The sequence below is a fragment of the Musa acuminata genome, chromosome BXJ1-9 (genome assembly GCF_036884655.1).
Source record: "Musa acuminata AAA Group cultivar baxijiao chromosome BXJ1-9, Cavendish_Baxijiao_AAA, whole genome shotgun sequence".
NCBI classification, from domain to species: Eukaryota; Viridiplantae; Streptophyta; class Magnoliopsida; order Zingiberales; family Musaceae; genus Musa; species Musa acuminata.
The window spans coordinates 42808193-42822940 of record NC_088335.1 but is presented as its reverse complement, the minus strand read 5'-3'; the positions used below and the strand labels follow the sequence as shown (position 1 = coordinate 42822940).

General features: G+C 38.0%; 3 protein-coding genes across 5 annotated transcripts; all 3 read right to left on the bottom strand.

The window, feature by feature from the left end:
- Positions 1-69: 69 nt before the first annotated feature.
- Positions 70-2677, bottom strand: LOC103998667 (large ribosomal subunit protein eL6). The gene is made up of 4 exons (XM_009420205.3): positions 2320-2677; positions 2105-2211; positions 535-716; positions 70-438 (listed from the first exon to the last, which is right to left on the bottom strand). The coding sequence occupies exons 1-4, from the start codon at positions 2670-2672 to the stop codon at positions 283-285; spliced, it is 798 nt and encodes a 265-aa protein (XP_009418480.2). The 5' UTR covers positions 2673-2677; the 3' UTR covers positions 70-282.
- A 1064-nt stretch (positions 2678-3741) lies between these two features.
- On the bottom strand, positions 3742-6288 carry LOC103998666 (rhodanese-like domain-containing protein 9, chloroplastic). Of its 2 annotated transcripts, none has more exons than XM_065083781.1 (7): positions 6133-6288; positions 5786-6033; positions 5556-5706; positions 4743-4828; positions 4553-4657; positions 4298-4450; positions 3742-3940 (listed from the first exon to the last, which is right to left on the bottom strand). In XM_065083781.1, exons 1-6 carry the CDS (start codon positions 6168-6170, stop codon positions 4380-4382), a joined length of 699 nt encoding a protein of 232 aa, XP_064939853.1. In that variant the 5' UTR covers positions 6171-6288; the 3' UTR covers positions 3742-3940; positions 4298-4379. The 2 variants fall into 2 exon arrangements, with proteins under 2 accessions (XP_064939853.1, XP_064939852.1); XM_065083780.1 differs by having other exon boundaries at positions 6103-6255.
- Positions 6289-8286: 1998 nt separating this feature from the next.
- LOC135594358 (squamosa promoter-binding-like protein 17) lies at positions 8287-10645 on the bottom strand. Of its 2 annotated transcripts, none has more exons than XM_065084744.1 (3): positions 10076-10645; positions 9373-9488; positions 8287-9269 (listed from the first exon to the last, which is right to left on the bottom strand). In XM_065084744.1, exons 1-3 carry the CDS (start codon positions 10435-10437, stop codon positions 8716-8718), a joined length of 1032 nt encoding a protein of 343 aa, XP_064940816.1. In that variant the 5' UTR covers positions 10438-10645; the 3' UTR covers positions 8287-8715. The 2 variants fall into 2 exon arrangements, with proteins under 2 accessions (XP_064940816.1, XP_064940817.1); XM_065084745.1 differs by having other exon boundaries at positions 8287-9266; positions 10076-10639.
- Positions 10646-14748: the final 4103 nt, after the last annotated feature.

The window sequence follows — 14748 nt, the reverse complement described above, 5'->3', positions numbered from 1 at the left end:
ATTTTTCGTCGATTAAGCAATTAGCTATTAGTTTCCCAATGTTGCACTAAAAAAAGTGGGCAGTAAAAATGACCAAACACATCAGATCACTTGCACTGAAACCAAGAGCTAATGATGCATACATCTGTTAATTTCATGAAAATGAACAATGGAGTTCTTCCCTCAGAACACAAGACAAGCATGAAACAGAAGTCCAAGGCCCTTCTTCACAGTCAAGAGTAGACCAACTAGTCTGAAAATATAAATGTAACAGAGCAGAAATAGAGAGATCCCTTTTTGTTTCTAGAATTTGAGCTCATGAGGTTTCATTCCCGACCTAAGCGAAAATCTTGCACCTAAGTAGACCTTCAAATCTTCCACTGCTTCAATGGATTTTATCAACTGGCTATCCACGGCCTTCTGGTCATCCTTCTTCTCCTGGGGGAGTGCCTTGGTTTCCTATATATTTGAAGAGAACATAAGATGCATCAGCAAGATAATGAACATACAAACCGCATGATTGTAATTAATCAATGTATTGGTGCAAGCACAGACCTCTTTATCAGTCTCGAAAAATTCACCTTCCCCTTTCTTGGTCGTCTTCTTTTTCTCCTTGGTGAAGTACTTGTCATCAAACTTGTCCACATTGACTCCTGATATATCGACCTTGGTGGATGTTGCAATAACATAAGCCTGATTTACTCGTCTTAGAGGTACTCCATTAATCTTGAAAGGTCCTACAGCATCGGTGTTAAGCAAAATGAAATACCAGCACAAGCATTGTCAAGCTAAGTCATTGTGCTACAGAAACAAATAGAACAGAAATGACTATAGTTTATACACACTCAGTTTATAATTGATAGCCACTGCTTTTTGTCTTTAAATTTGGCTTCCAAAGCCTTCGAATCTACAACCTCAATATCTATTGAAAATCATTGAACAAATTATCAAGCAGAAAACAGATATCAGCATATGCCTCCTCATCCATTTAATTTTGCACCAGTTCCTGAATTTGTTAATACCTTGTGTCTGCTTTTTAGAAACAACTATCAAGCTTACAATCAGGATACACATTTTCATCCCTGAGAAAGATATCTTTTCTTCAATATGACTACAAGAACTTAACAACGCATTGCAAGGCATTGACCATGTTTATAAGAAACCGGTAGTCTGAAAGAAATTATATTAAGTCAAGGTTATGACATAATTGATGTCTAATCAGCAGAAATGCAAAAAGGAACAAACCAGATTAGGAAAATTTAAGCAATACGTCTAAATATCAGCATTACTAAAACACTAATATTAGAGTGTCACAAGATTCAGTAGCCGACATTCCTTTAATATGAACACCAATCTGACTCAGGTAAGATACATATAGACTTGAATAGGATTTAGGTCTGATATAGATGTGATATAACACTAACAAATATAAGGCAATATGTCGAATGTATTAGTTGCATTCCCTATCTAAAAGAATTTTACCACAAAGGCGAAGAGAAAAGATAACGAGAAAAAATAAATGTGCAATATATACAAAAATGAATCATAAGGCAAATTTCTTAATGCTTAATAAGTTTAATTTATGATTCTGAATAATATCAAGATATCTGAATACTGATAAAATTGGACGTAGGAGAGTTTGGATAGAAAAACTCAGACACAGATATGGACACATGATGAACACAGACTTAAGATAACCATGACTGGCTCCACCAAACTTGACCATGTGTAAAATTATATATTTAGAATAACAAGGGATGGCTATTGTTTCATGAAAATTATTCAGCTAGCTAAAATCTCTAAATAGTATATTAATATCAAGTAAATATAAAAAGGTATTAATATTTTATCATTAAGGAATTAACATTTTGTCATCATATTCTCTTCAAAGCAAATAGACACAGGCATTTGCCCACCAAGCAAAGCTGACTTACAAAAGAGACTTCTTTTTGTATATTCTTAAATACTCACATAAAAAAGGCAATATGAAGCTATTTTTCAAGCAAGAGGTTCGGCAAAGAAGCAGAGAATCACTGATATCAGCAAAGAACATAAAAGCCATACAGAAGCACAATATTATGATTAAAAAAATAGATCCAATTCGAACATATCCAGAGGGACTAACCAGTAACCAAAAGAAGTCCGGAAGGTAGCTGCTTCAGGAAGACAACCCTCTTTCCCATGAACCTCCCAGCAAGAAGGATCAGAACGGTTCCCGGGGTGATGCTCGCCCTGAATCGTGTAACAAGGAACAAAAGCACCGCAAAAACCGACTTTGAGCGATAAAGGTAACAGCAAGAGACAAACAAATCTGAAGACCACCTGGCGAAACCCTTATACCTGAGCTTGGCGGGCTTGGGCTTGCGGCGATTGGGGATGGGGGTCTTGACGTCGTCGGCGGGGTAGAACTTGGGTGGCTTGACCGCTGCCGTCGGGGCCGACGCGGGCTTAGGTTCGTGGCGGGGAAAGGAGCCGCCGTGCTTGGCCTTGATGGCCCAGATCCCCCGCTTGTGGTACATCTTCGACCTCGAGAACTTCCCGATGCCTCGGACCAGGCTAGGGTTCCGGCTCGCGGTCCTCTCTTTCTTTGTCGGCGCCATGGCGAGAGCAAGGAGGGGGAGAGAGATGCGGAGGACGGTAGAGCCTTCAAATGGCCAGCGGAGGAGGATCGCGAAAGACACGGAGCGGATCATTTATAGACGGCGTTTGGAAACCCTAGTCGAGTGTGAGATCATCTCATCAGAATCATCTGCAATGTGATGGACGGTCAAGATTCTCTCATAGAGATGAGGTTGGGCTTCCGTTAGGTTGGTTCATAAGATAATTAAAATTATATATAATACGTATGCTGAAGAAAATATATTTTTTAAGTTTATTAATAATATAAATTAATTAACACAAATGATTAATAATATATATTATTAATAATATATATTTTAAGTGCTGAATGCCTTCCTTTCTCGAGATAAGTAAATGATTTATTTTTTTCTGAATTCTAATTAATGTAAAAAATTATATATATATATATATATATATATATATATATATATAATTTTATATAAAAAATTTATTATAAAGGGTTAATGACATATTACGCTTGTAATTAGCTATCTCTAACGATCTCTATATTTTTAAAAGTTATATTGAGATTTTTATATTTATAAAAATAAATTATTTAACTTTATTTATCCTTATATTATCGATTTTGATGGTAAAAATATCGTACGTTCTTAATAATAAATTAAAATAAAATAAAATCAACACATACTTATTGATAAACTCTATAATATTTTCATTAATAAAATAGATAACAAAAAATAAGATTAAATATTTTATTTTTATAAGTAAGATCTCAATATAATTTTTTAAAAATATAAAGATCAAGATATTAAATATAATTAATTATAAAAAATAATCTATAATTAATCCTATTATAAATAGTGCTTTGCGAAAATCAATTTACTTAATTTTGCCTTTGTAAACAAAAATATGTTGAATTTATTGTTCTATGTGGTCCTTTTACCAGCGCCAAAACACAAGCTAGCAAAATAATTGTTATGATTATTCAGTAAGAAATTGGGCTTTTTTCTTAGTACACATCAAATAGACAAAAACTTAAATATTTGTGCCAACTAAACACTCAAATGTTTATAAGCAATCCATTTGTAAGCGATCAAACACCCTCTTCAAACTATGAAGTGTTTCTATGTGAGGTACTTTGCTTTCCAAATCGTGATGACACTTCTATCTGAAGATTAACAATTGAAAATAGAAACAGTAGCAGTGAATTATTGCCATTTTGTTGCTGGGATCCACTGAGCTCAGAATGTATATCGAGATTAACCCATTAAATTTACACTCGTTACAACAAGCAATGCATGTTCGCTTCGAATTCTGCATGGCAAAAACTCAACTCCTGTGCCTGGTCATTCTCCTCACAAGACCCACTCAGACCTTCATCCTGCATTTGCAGAGAACATTGTCAATTTAAGATTAGATGCTTGCAGATGTAGTGTATGAGAATGTAACAGAAATGAATCCAGTTAATTTTTGTCAGTAGCTTCCTGGAAATGGATACAGGTAGAGGTTTTGTCAGTAGCTTGCAGATGTAGTGTATGAGAATGTAACAGAAATGAATCCAGTTATTTTTTGTCAGTAGCTTCCTGGAAATGGATACAGGTAGAGGTTTTGTGCTTAGACCTGGTGACCATCTATGCAATTGTATCAGTAGTTTGGCTATATCATTAATTCCGGTGCATGTTCTGCAGCAAGCATACAAGCAATAGTTTATGATGCTGATAGATGAAATGTTATTTACCTGAAAAGAAAAGCAAGCTTCTAAGAAGATTTCACATCAACATTTGGAACTAGAGATGGGTGCGACTGAAACATCATAACTGCTAGCTTGCAGGGCTCATCTGAAGCAACTTCTCCGCTTGTTCAGGGAAGAATGTAATAAAAAGAAAGGCACCTGCAATCGAATGCAAGTAGAGTATGGTCAAGTCAACAAGTCTGAAGCAAGCAAAAAGACATTGAAATCATCTATTCATGTTAAGCAGTCTGAAAAGCGTACAGATTAGCACAGTCCCAAGAACAGCAGAAATCTTCCCTTGGATAGTCACAAGACCAGCCTTGCCTGCATCTTGCAGTTCAGTGGAACCAACAGAATCAAAGGTTCCTGTATGGATAAATGACACAAGCAAAACAACTATGAGTGAGCATGTGTGAAAGCCTTAATTATAAAGATAAGGCAAGATTAGAACCTGGTTTTACTGACTGAAGACCAGAGGTGAGGCATGCTACATTCTCAAAGCCTTGTTTTTCTAGGGTATTAGCTGCTGCAGCAGACCTTCAGAATCAGGCAAGCAACAAGGTTAACAGTTTGAACGAGTATGGCCTAACCTCAGTAACATGAGTCTAGTAACAGGAGATTAGTGCAAGTATTGATCGGAATCTCACCCCAGTGTACAACCAAGATATCATTCTTATGTGCAATCGTGGAGATGATTAAGAGCTATCAGCATTAGCAATAACAATGGAGAATGAAAGAAGAATTGAATAAAAGAAAATTCTGGAGGAAGAAAATATAAATTTTGCTACTTTCTCTTTTCTAATCTCCTCATCGATAGTTTTCTTTCTATTATATTTTTCTCTCATTTTTCATTTCTAATGACGGTATCGATAGCTCTTTATCAACCTCATGATCGTACTTACAGAAAAATGATATCCCGATTGTAAATTGGGGTGGGATTAGTCGATACCTACACCTTAAGACAGTAAATCACTTCTCTAGTTCACCACAGGCATGCACGATGTGCTAAGTCACGTTTAGAAGTTCTAACAGAGTCATTAAAAGACTCAGGTAAATAATGGCTTATGACTGTACGTCTAGTATCATAAGAGCAGCAGAAACTACAGATCAATTGAGGACTATGAGATTTAGCAGAATAAGCTTTGGCATCAAGAGAGAGCTTATGAAATCAAATGGTAGGTGTACCAGGAGCAATTATGAAGTAAGCAGAAAAACTTGCAGACATCCGGATAACAAAAAGACAACTGCAGTAGCAGCAGCTAACCTCAACCCTTCCTGGCATACCACCAGCAACTTGCTGTCCGCGGGAAACTGCTGCTTTACTGATTGCACAAAGTCAGGGTTGGGTTTAGTGAACGCTAACCCAAAGAACAAGCCGGAAAAGTTGTTGTGCACTGTCCTCTTGATGATGGTGCCTGATAGCAAACAACGGTTGATGTCACATCCTTACAGAACGAGAGCAACGCAACTCAAGCAACTCAGGGGGATGCATACCAAAGTCGTTGTCCTGGTTCTCCACAAAGAGTGGTACATGGCAACATGAGGTGATGCGAGCTCGCTCGTATTGAATTCTGTCTCGAACATCCAGAACCGTGAATCCTTCCTCTGTAACAAGCTTCTTCGCCTCGTCGCCGTTCACGAATCTCACTTCAGCTCTGATCACTGCAGACCTCTTGCGGCACAACCTGACACTTGAGGTAGCAAAGCGGTTGACTCTGCAAGCCGCCCAAGCTCCTCTGTCACTGTAACAGGCAATTCAACAAGCACTTTAAGCTCGTACCCATCATACGAAATTAAAAGAGGCATCATACTAAGAGGACAAGATGGAGCTCAAGGGACACCCGAGGGCCAAAGTGGTGGAGAATCCAAGGACCACCATCTCTTTCCTTCTTAATTCCGTTACAGCTGGGGAATTGGGAGCTGCGCCACCGAAACGCAGCCGGGAAGCCGAGGGTCGTGGCGACGTGCACTCCCGTCGCCATGTGGCTCGAGAGAGAGGTGGGTTGATGTGCTTCACAATCCTTCTCGCCAATGGTATCGCGCCACATGGACGCCGAGAAGGATCTTTGGATATGGATCGACACTGATAGAAAGATTGTAATTACAGATATATCCCTAAACTTTGTATTTATGACATCATAAAGTTAATCTCTTGGCTATATTAAGTTAAGAGTTTGTTAAAATTATTATTATTTGCCTGAATACATGTTTTGATGTTAAATATTAAATTTTATTTTTGGAACATATAAATTTTAAATTCAAAAATAAATATTCACTAAGATTAAAGATAATTAATTTTAAATTTTGAGCCATATGTGAAAGATTTTAATATTTGAAGGGGATGCATGTGCTATATTAAAATTTATAATAATTGATAAGGGAAAATATAATTGATATCTTGGTTACCTCGACATGGTTCCAACCCATATGCATAAGATTGTCTGAGATGCCTCCGAGGTAAAAATAACAAACTCCTGTATCACCTAATCGAAAACTTAAATCGAAAAAGGTTTCCCGATTCAATCCCTCTAATACTCAAGTTAATAACCCTAAGTCTCCAAATGCAAATGTGAGTGGTCAAAAAGATAAATCTCCCGTTATTGTATTAAAGATATGTTTTTATACTTGATCGTTGGGGATAAAATATTTCATGAAATATTCATTAGACTTTTATCCACGTGGGGTAAACGAATGGAATATGACATGGATTCCATGTTTCCACATGACGATTACATCTCAAATGATGATTAATTGATAAGATATTCCCTATCAATAGTAAATATCATATTTCTAAATAAAAAAAATGATACCCCTTGTTTGAAAGATAATATCCTCCTTCTAGTTAATTCAATCACCAAATGTGGTTCTAAACAAGTTGATAAGATTATAAATAAAATTTCACTGTTTGCTCTCATACAATTATATATATATATATATATATATATATATATATATATATATATATATATATTAAAGTTACAAATATATATATATATAATAAATTTTTGAAAAAAAAACTCCTACTTTGAGAATATCAACAAAGCAACCTAATTTTAAAAAAATCTCACAAAATATATTTATCACATGAAAAAATTATTTTATCTCTATCTCTGTCAAACTTGTCATGGAGGCATAGCCTTTGTAGGCTCTTCTTCCCCATTAAGGGCAAGGCCTCTATCTTCATTGGACCCAGCGATGAAGGTGCATTCTTCGTAGTCGTTGCTATCACACATAGCCCCTCTCACTATTGGCCACGGGCGAGGAAGGAGGGGTAGTGGCCTACTCTCACTTGCAACCTCTACTGTTAGTTGCGGAGGAGCTATGTAGCCTCCTCATGCCCCCTCCTTACTATGGATCGTCGATAAGGAAGGAGGGGGGTATGCCCTTACCCGTAGGTGAGGAAGGAGAGGGGTCAGCTCGTCTTCGTTTGCAACCTCTGTCATTGGTTCAACAAGTCTAGCAAGGGCCACTATGTCTTCATCATTGGGTAGGTCTAATGAGATGGAGGCACAGCTATGGTAGGATGGAGGGCAATGATCAATAGTGGGACGGGGGTAAAATGATCATTTTAGAAAAATATATTTTATAAAAATTTTCAAAGTTGGAATATTATATCAAAAATTTTAAAAGTTAGATTTTTTATGAAAATTCATCACACATACATCTTTATATCTTTTTAGGTCTTCCTCTACCTCTCTTTATATTTGGAGATTTCCTAAATACAAGTCAATATCACCTTAAATAATTTTCTCTCATCTTATCTCATCTATCAAAAAAGATATATATTATTCTATTATATATATATATATATATTTTAAACATCAAATATTCCTAATTGCCACTTAATAAAAAAAATGTGCCTGTCATACATTAGAAATAAACATGGTAGAGAATTATGATGAGAGTGACAAAACAAGGAGTGAGATATATTGAACTATCTCATGGACAACAAAACATAGAGACAAACACATTCTTAGCTTACATAAACAATAATATGACATTTTAAATCCATTAATAATTAGGATAAGATACAGCAAAATGATGAAAAATTACATCTGGAGTTGGTCAGCAGAAGATGATGTTCCTCGACAAGCAATTCCTGGAAGAGATCTGTAGCAGGAGTTTCTGATGCCAAACAACCCATTTGATGATCTTCATCCTACACACAATTCATGTTGAGAAGTTACTGCAGACAGACATCACATTGACACTCTTGAGATCTTTGAACTACTGGAACAAAAGAAAGATCTGCTCTCAAATATTTGACCACAAATTTGTTCAGGAAAATATATTTGAGCATAGATGATGCAGTTTCTAACTTCTTGAAGAACTTCAAGCTGAGAGTAGCATGCTAGCAGAATCTCACACCAATGGTTACAATCTTGATAGTTAAAAGGAACAACAGCCAACAAGAAGAAAAGGAACTAAAGAGACCAGTGGATCGCATCATCCAAATGCTGATATCTCCTACTGGGATCAAGGCCCATGCATTGCCTCTTTAGAAAGGCTAGCTCAAGCTCACCAGAGAAATGACTGTTTTCAGGTTGTCCAACTTGTCTTGGTCTTGCATCAAAGGAGGTGCTGCTGCTGCTGCCTTCAAGACCTTTAAACCCCCATGAACTATCCATGCAGTCATTCTTACTTGTAGGTTCTGCAATTGGTATTCCTTCAGAGGAAATAGCTTGGTGGTTTACCTTACTGGTGCTATCCCATGGCTGAGACAGAAGAGAGAGAGCACAGCTAGAGTCTGAACCTGCTGCAAGATCTAGAGTTCCCGGTGTTGAGAATATGGGTTCAGTCCCAGGATCCTGCATGAGTATTACTCCTCTAGTTGATGGAGTTCCGAAGCCGCATTGATACTGAATGCTCAGTGCCTGATCACCAGCTTGACCAATTTGCCATACATCTCGCGCTAGCGCAGGTAATTTAGGGTGAGTAAAGTCCACAAGAAATCCTCTAAATCCATTGCTATCTTCTGCTTAAGTTTAAAGATAAGCTTCAGAAGATGGTCGAAGGCAGAAACATGAGCAGATCGAAGGAAAGCGTGACAAGTTTAGCAAAGGAGCTCAGGTGAGCCTAACCATGGAAAGCTGATGACAGAGTTCCAGGAGGTGGCTTTCTTCGCCGCTTGTTGTGGCACGCCAGGCGTCTGCGGCAACTGCGTTTCCCTTGGTCGAATTCATGTAATTGGTGGAACCTGTGCAAATGTTAGCCTCAAATGATCACTGTTATCAATCAGCATTGTCTAAGAATGCAAGAATCAAGCAAAGCAAAATGTACTGTGCTGTATGATGTTGATAGGCAATTTGGTTCCATATCTTGAGATATATAGATGCCAGAATTGGTTGAATTGCTGATAGTAATCATACCAATAGCATGTTATGTTGTACTAATTTTTATTGGTTCATTTACATATTTGTCGAAAACCAATCAGACCTACAAATAGTTCACAAAAGCTGCCACACTCTTTAAATCTAAGGTCCTTTTAACACAAATTTTCCCCTGTGAATGATCATGAGCTTCTTCTGCAAAGTTCAACATATTTATGTATGAATTCCTAATATAAATAACATTCCATAACCAGAATCAGGCTTCAACACCAATTTCATCCTATCACTAAACCATATGTCATCAGCTTCGAGATAAAATGATACCCCGAATTGCATGAACACAAAGAACCAAACAATGCAACAGCAAGCAAGCTTGTCTGATGCTGTACTTCACATGATCATATTAGCAAGTGAGGAACCTATAAGAACAGAGGAAAGAGGCCAAGAAATTTACCTGCTACACTGCTGACAGAAGCGCTGTTCTATCCCTGCCACAACTACTTTGGGGGACTTGGAGTGCATCCCACACACCTTGTGCCTGCAGTAGTAAGCCTTGACGCCTGTGAGATCCACATTGCACCCTTCGACCTGGCACCTGGGCGGCGGCGGCGGTGGCTGCCCTCGCTGCACTACCCCCTTCCCCTTCCTCGGCGGAGCTGCGGCCGCCATGGGCGCCAAATAGACTGAGGCCTCCAAGAAGCTCGCTCCACCACCACCACCACCACCACCATTTCTCGCAAACTTGAGCCCATGGAAGGAGTCGCTGGAGCCGCAGGCCCCCGAAACAGACTGCAAGGAGCTTGCACTCGTTTCCATTTCCACCTCTTCGATCTCCTGTTGCTAATCCAGAGCCATAACAGAAGGGGCAAAAACGCGGTCCGAGAGGAAGGAGAAGACCGAAGTGGCTGTTGCAGTGGGCTCTTTTGGCCCTCCCAGTATAAAGAAGCCAACCACAGCACCTGCCAGTTGGGCCATGCCAGGGGTCTGTCACAGAACCATGATAGAAGAGAGAGAAACTGAGATGTGACACAAACAAGTATTCATATCTTTAATCACAAGAGAAGGCAGCATTGGTAAATGTTGCGGTTTCCTAGCTCTTATGCCTACCTAATCCAACTCCTGCCCGCTGAAGTGGGAACTTTGAAGGCCATCGTTTGGCCGAAGTGGTTGCGGAAGCAGCCATGGCGCGATCAGAGCTTTTTCTCTCTGGTAACATGTCATCTCGACCACAAAAGTCTCCTTGCTTTCTAGTGGAGGCTTTTTTGCTTTTGGTACAGTGCGCATCACCTGAGCTTTTCATGGACCGAGACGTCGAAGGACGCTCAAACGTGCTGAGAAAAAGTGGGCTTCGATGGACACTTCGAGTGTGACATGATCACGTCTGATGTGATCTCTTCTTTTGGATATGATAGCCATGAACGGTTCAGGCTGTGTTCTCCTCTTTTGTGTCAGCTTTGGGCTGGGATAGTGGTAGCAGCGACAGGGATCCTCAGAGTTGGATACTGGTCTGGAAATCTACCTACCAAGTCAGTGAACAAATCTGATGACGATGAGAGTTCCAAGGCACCGAAACAGAGACCTGCTTGTCATGGATTCACACCTTGTTATTGCATTATCCTCCAAAAACAAAAAAGGAAACTTTAAGTATCTCCAAGAACATGACACGAGGATGATCTTTCGATCCACCATAGATTGATTGATTGATTGAACAGCACAACCCTTCTCATCATAACACCAGGTGACATGGGAAGGATCAAACTCCATGCCAAACATCATTAGAAATGGTTGTGACTGGTTAGATCTGAATTGTAGGTGGTTGGAGCCTGGTGTTGGTAGTGCAAACCGATGCCATAAAGCAACGACAGGTCTGCTGGGGTTGGTGAGAAAGGAACAAAAGGTGCTTGTACTGGGCTATAATTGAACTCCCCCAATTAGCTCAAACTTCATGGATGGAGAAGATATGATTTGGCAGTGCCAGGTCCCATCAAGATATGCTTTTCCTCCTCCACTAAAGTTGCTGATGGTCATGACAAGGTGACAGTGAGCTTAGACACCATTGTTAGAGCTCCCCTCAGATATTTGAATGGTGTTCTGTTCTCCTTCTCTTATGGTTGGTGGTAATGGTGATGATTGTACAATCTTAATCTTTTATTGCATGCAACATGTACACGAAGCTCTGCCAATATAAGATTTATCAGAGCCAGATGGAGATAAGGATACTGTGATTGTATTCTTACTCAATCTGATAAAAATAAAAATTATAATATATATTTAGAATTGATTCCCTTAAATTCAAAGATAATGATAATAATACTCCGACATGATATCAGAGTCAATGGTCAAGCTGTATTATTCCGGTCGACTTAGATTAGCACTTAGCATGAAATCTAATTAGACATGATATCAGACTAATCATTATTTTAAGAATGTTTAATATAAATCTAATTTAGTCGTCTTGCCTTAAGCCAAGCAATTGAGAATGTTTTCCTCGGACATGTCCACTTAATCACACCTACTTCTATTAGATATAAGTCTAGTGTAGTCAAGCCATGGAGAAGAATTAATATCACAATTCACAAGTAGGATGTGCTGTCATGAGTCAACAAAAGACAAATTTAGATTATTTTGTACACCAACACATTCTTCTGTCACTAATGATTTTGGCTTCTTTCAAATTGAAAAGGACATTTACCAAGAAAAAAAATCTTTACTTTTCATAATAAAATAATTGTTTTTATTTTTATATTCATCAATTTGATGGTAACCTCATTTGAATCATGTCAATTACATCAATTCACCTAAAAGTTAGATCATGCATTGTATCATGTTATCAACCACTGTCAGTCCAAAAAATGTTATGTTTTGGTAACTGCTCATGCTTATTCCATTAACATAATGGTATTACATCATTCCTCACTATAGATCTGCAACAACAAGGAACAATTCCACTAAAAGTTTCATCTGACAACTGAGAGAGTCTCAGCATGACTGATGACTGAAGACTGAAGACTGAAGACTGATGTTAAAGTGGTGTGTCCATTTAAGTTAAATAAGAACCTTTTCAAACAAACTCACAATTTCTTGTGAGGAAGAAACATTCTACAGAATTAATTGCATATCAGGAAAACAATGGCCAGCAGATCAGCCAGAAAGCAGAAATCAGCCAAATTTTGATTTAGCCTCAGACAAAGCTTTTGTTTTCAGACAACTATGCAATTTATTGTAAGCAGCAGCTGTTGTAATTGATGCACCACCAAACTGATGGGGATGTGCCAAACTCACATGGGAGAAGTCCAATGAGGGAGTCAGCTATTAGAGCAACCCTTCACAAAGCTTGTGTTACCTCCACTGAGGAAGAAAGCTGCCTCCAGCAGCAACAATATCCACCATCTATTAGAAGAAGAAAAAGAACAACTGTGGTCCTCTTTCTAAAGACTGTTCACTTGTAGTGCCAGATCTAGTCCAGTAGAAGAAAGAGACCCACAACCCCACAAGGACATAAAGCATGAACAGTACACTTTACTCCTTTCCACAGGATAAGATGTGCTTGCTCAATAAGAACTCCAAAATGAGATATCATGACTTGAACAAATCAGGAGGAGAGTGCTCAGAGTTGGGACTATGAATACTTACAATGACAAGTAAAAACATTTATGGCCTCTGTTTTAGCCCACTAAATTGAGGGCAAAGCATTATTTGTTTATCCAACATTGTGAATTCAGATTTATATATATGTCTGAAAGGGGATTGAAGATATGTCTTAAAGAACTGATCAGATATCAGCACCCTATCAAGTATATTTCCTTGAAGGAAAAAAGAGGAAACCATAGGTGCCAACTCAGAATGTAATTGACTGTGATTTGTGCAGTTGTAGGTGGAGGACATCAGATGGAAGAAAAGAAGGGAACACCAGATAAGAGTGACACCTGAGAATGATTCATGAATCAGACAGTGGAACCATCTTAATTGCCACTGTATTGACCAGCTTTTTCTGCAAGATGCTCTGCAATTTCCTGAGATCTAACTTTCCAGGGATATCAAATTCATGCTGATGTAGTGAACTCTCATCTCCAAAGAAGTAACCTTCAAATTACAACAACTTTGGGTGGAAGTGAAACACACTGGTTGCTCTTTTAAGAGTATCTGAGACAAATTTAACTCTATGCCTAGAAAAAAACTAATGGATACATACAATTTTCAGTAAATTATTTATTAGTTCAACACAAGTTAGTGATTGTGTGCAAAGAGAATTGAGACTTCAAAGCTCATTTTAAATAGAAAAGAGTATTGATTCAAAGAATCTGGATGACCACATGCTAAATGAAGGCTAGCAGAAAACAAATTAAGGGGATAAAATGATCATATAATTTCACTTAAGAATAACCTGTTGATTCAAATAATATTCTAATAAGAAAAACACTTAGAAGAACTACAAGATTAAATTGTGGTCAGAAGCATTCTTTAGTCCAAAGAAGTCCCTAATATATTAATAAAGCTTCAGAGGATGAATCTTCTAAAGAAATTTCCAGACGATAAAAAATAATAAGAGAGGCTAGAAACTTCTGACTAGTAGCATTTTCCATGCTTGAATTCTTTACTCTAGTTATATCATTGTATATTGAGCATTCAGGCAATATCAAACCTTCAAACTACTAGTTCATCACATAGGAGCTGAGCCACTACAAAAGCTCCAAGACATGTAGCTCCAAAAGACAATCAAATCTAATTAACCTTCATTTAATGTTCTTACAGTATGATACCCACTAACATTTCACCATAGTAATCTTCTATACCAAATTGATAGCATACAACATAAAAGAATTAATCAGTTATAAACCAAATGCAAGTCTACATATACTTAGTCTGTAAGAATTGGAACACCAGCATGGAAGTTTGCAGAAGAACTTGTTGCATGGACCCCAAGATTGCATTCTTGGCACTTTGGTTGTGTCCCAATAAAACCTTCAGAAATTAAAGTGATGTTTGCTGAATACTTTAAACCGTTATCCTCAAATGTAGATTGGTGTCCTTCTCAAGTGCCAAGCTAGCTCAAGCAATGATCATTTCATAGAAACCACAGCATGACCTCTTTGTATTGGATGAAAACACCTCCTTGGCTAAGCTTGT

Excerpts from the sequence above, each read along its gene's own strand:
- LOC103998666 (XM_065083780.1), bottom strand. The coding sequence starts at position 6,170 with ATGGTGGTCCTTGGATTCTCCACCACTTTGGCCCTCGGGTGTCCCTTG. Across the intron at positions 6,034-6,102 it reads AGCTCCATCTTGTCCTCTTA|TGACAGAGGAGCTTGGGCGG; the intron begins GTATGATGCCTC and ends TGCCTGTTACAG. Across the intron at positions 4,829-5,555 it reads GTATGCCAGGAAGGGTTGAG|GTCTGCTGCAGCAGCTAATA; the intron begins GTTAGCTGCTGC and ends CTGATTCTGAAG.
- LOC103998667 (XM_009420205.3), bottom strand. The coding sequence starts at position 2,672 with ATGATCCGCTCCGTGTCTTTCGCGATCCTCCTCCGCTGGCCATTTGAA. Across the intron at positions 2,212-2,319 it reads CCCAAGCCCGCCAAGCTCAG|GGCGAGCATCACCCCGGGAA; the intron begins GTATAAGGGTTT and ends TACACGATTCAG. Across the intron at positions 717-2,104 it reads CGGACTTCTTTTGGTTACTG|GACCTTTCAAGATTAATGGA; the intron begins GTTAGTCCCTCT and ends CCGATGCTGTAG.
- LOC135594358 (XM_065084744.1), bottom strand. The coding sequence starts at position 10,437 with ATGGAAACGAGTGCAAGCTCCTTGCAGTCTGTTTCGGGGGCCTGCGGC. Across the intron at positions 9,489-10,075 it reads TTCTGTCAGCAGTGTAGCAG|GTTCCACCAATTACATGAAT; the intron begins GTAAATTTCTTG and ends ACATTTGCACAG. Across the intron at positions 9,270-9,372 it reads TCTGTCATCAGCTTTCCATG|CAGAAGATAGCAATGGATTT; the intron begins GTTAGGCTCACC and ends TTTAAACTTAAG.